Below are 1,529 nucleotides of genomic sequence, written 5' to 3'. Positions count from 1 at the left end.
GCCGTGTGGGGGGGGGGGGCGGGGGGGGGGTGCGGTGAGTGGTAAATTTTTCAATATAGTCTAAAATTTGTATAAGCCTGAGAAGGGGATATGTAACTTTAAGTGGTTTGGGTTCTGTTATTACATACATACTTCAGTAATTATTAAAGGGGAAAAAACATTCTAGACGACAAACCTTATATACTAACTAATGTTTCATCACAGAATTATCTGCTTAAAGTAGAGGCAGAGCTGGTTTGTTCTGTTTCCTAGCATGTATACTCTTGACTACATTACATTTGACCATGGTTGGTTTTACTCCTCTTCCCTGCTTTTCTTTTGATGCAAGCATAAGTGGTTTTGTTCCTTCTCCTGTTTCTCGTTTCTCAGACTGAGGAAACATTTCTGACATTTAGCAGTGTAGCTGTCTGAGGAGATCAGCAAGTATTTGATACGGATGTTACCTTGTATTGTCTTCCAGCTGGAGTCCTGCTAAGCCCTGAAGTGTGTGTGCAATTTTTGTCAAATAACTTCGTTGACTTCCTTGTGATTCACAGAGCAAAATGATGCGCATGAATGAATTACTGGAAGAGATCAAGGATTACAGCATGTACAAATTTATGTAGCATATATACGGTAATATTAAGGGAGAGTTTTGTGTTTGTGTTTTTTTAGGTTTGCAGTAAATTTTTTGAAGCAGGATTTATGTCAGATGTGGATCTAGATCAAAGTTGCACATTAAACAAGAAAATCAGAAATGCACAGCTGTCCCAGTATAACTTTATCTTAGGTAATTGCAGCATCTTATGTTTCTGTATATCGTTTAAGTTTTAATGTTGGGCATAGAGTTCGTCTAGGCTCTCATTTTGTAATGTAGGTAGTCGGTTTAATATTGTTTGTGATATGTCTTGCAGTGGTTGGAGAAAAGGAGAAAGCAAATAATACTGTCAATGTGCGAACAAGAGACAACAAAGTTCATGGAGCGATTTCAGTATCTTCTGCTATTGAAAAACTGAAGAAATTTAAGAGTTCACATATTCCAAATGCAGAAGAAGAATTCTGATGTTGTTAGGAAAAAAAAATATTATTAGCTGCCCATGTGAAACGGTGTTTCTTTTCTCCTGTACAGCAGTAATGCTCATCTGAGAGAATTTTTCAGTTAATGGATACGTAAAACAAGCAAATGTAGCAATGTTGGGGCTCCAGGAATAGCATGAGAGGACAGATGCAGCTGCCAACTCCTTTGACAATCCCATGGGATTCCAATCTGCGCAAGTCACAGAATGCTTATTTAAAAAGTCCTACACTTCTGCTAAAATATGTTGGTTTTGCTATGGAAATAGATCAGGGCTGCATGAAGTCAAGGAACAGGAGGCTGGGAAATGTACTGGCTGCTGCTGCAATTGCTGAGCTACCTCAGTCACGTAGCAGTTGCTTAACTGACGTGACCTGGAATCCAAAGCTGGGCAGTTAGTAGGTGCAGCGGGAACATTTTGGTTTAAGTGGGGTTTTTTGTGGTGGTTTTGTTTTTGTGTTTTTTTTTTTCCTAA

The 1,529-nt window shown here is 38.8% G+C and overlaps 1 protein-coding gene across 1 annotated transcript in view; it reads left to right on the top strand.

The window, feature by feature from the left end:
* Positions 1-1,451, top strand: part of LOC104158943 (probable threonine--tRNA ligase 2, cytoplasmic) — a 14,126-nt gene extending 12,675 nt beyond the window's left edge. The window contains exons 16-17 of the mRNA XM_009696722.1: positions 655-769; positions 894-1,451. Coding sequence (XP_009695024.1) covers positions 655-769; positions 894-1,042 — 264 coding nt within the window. The 3' untranslated portion in view covers positions 1,043-1,451. The remainder of the gene's footprint in view (positions 1-654; positions 770-893) is intronic.
* Positions 1,452-1,529: the final 78 nt, after the last annotated feature.

The sequence above is a fragment of the Cariama cristata genome, unplaced genomic scaffold, assembly GCF_000690535.1.
Source record: "Cariama cristata isolate BGI_N322 unplaced genomic scaffold, ASM69053v1 scaffold44043, whole genome shotgun sequence".
Taxonomy (NCBI): domain Eukaryota; kingdom Metazoa; phylum Chordata; class Aves; order Cariamiformes; family Cariamidae; genus Cariama; species Cariama cristata.
Note: the sequence above shows the minus strand (reverse complement) of the source record. Positions and strands in the feature narration are given on the sequence as shown.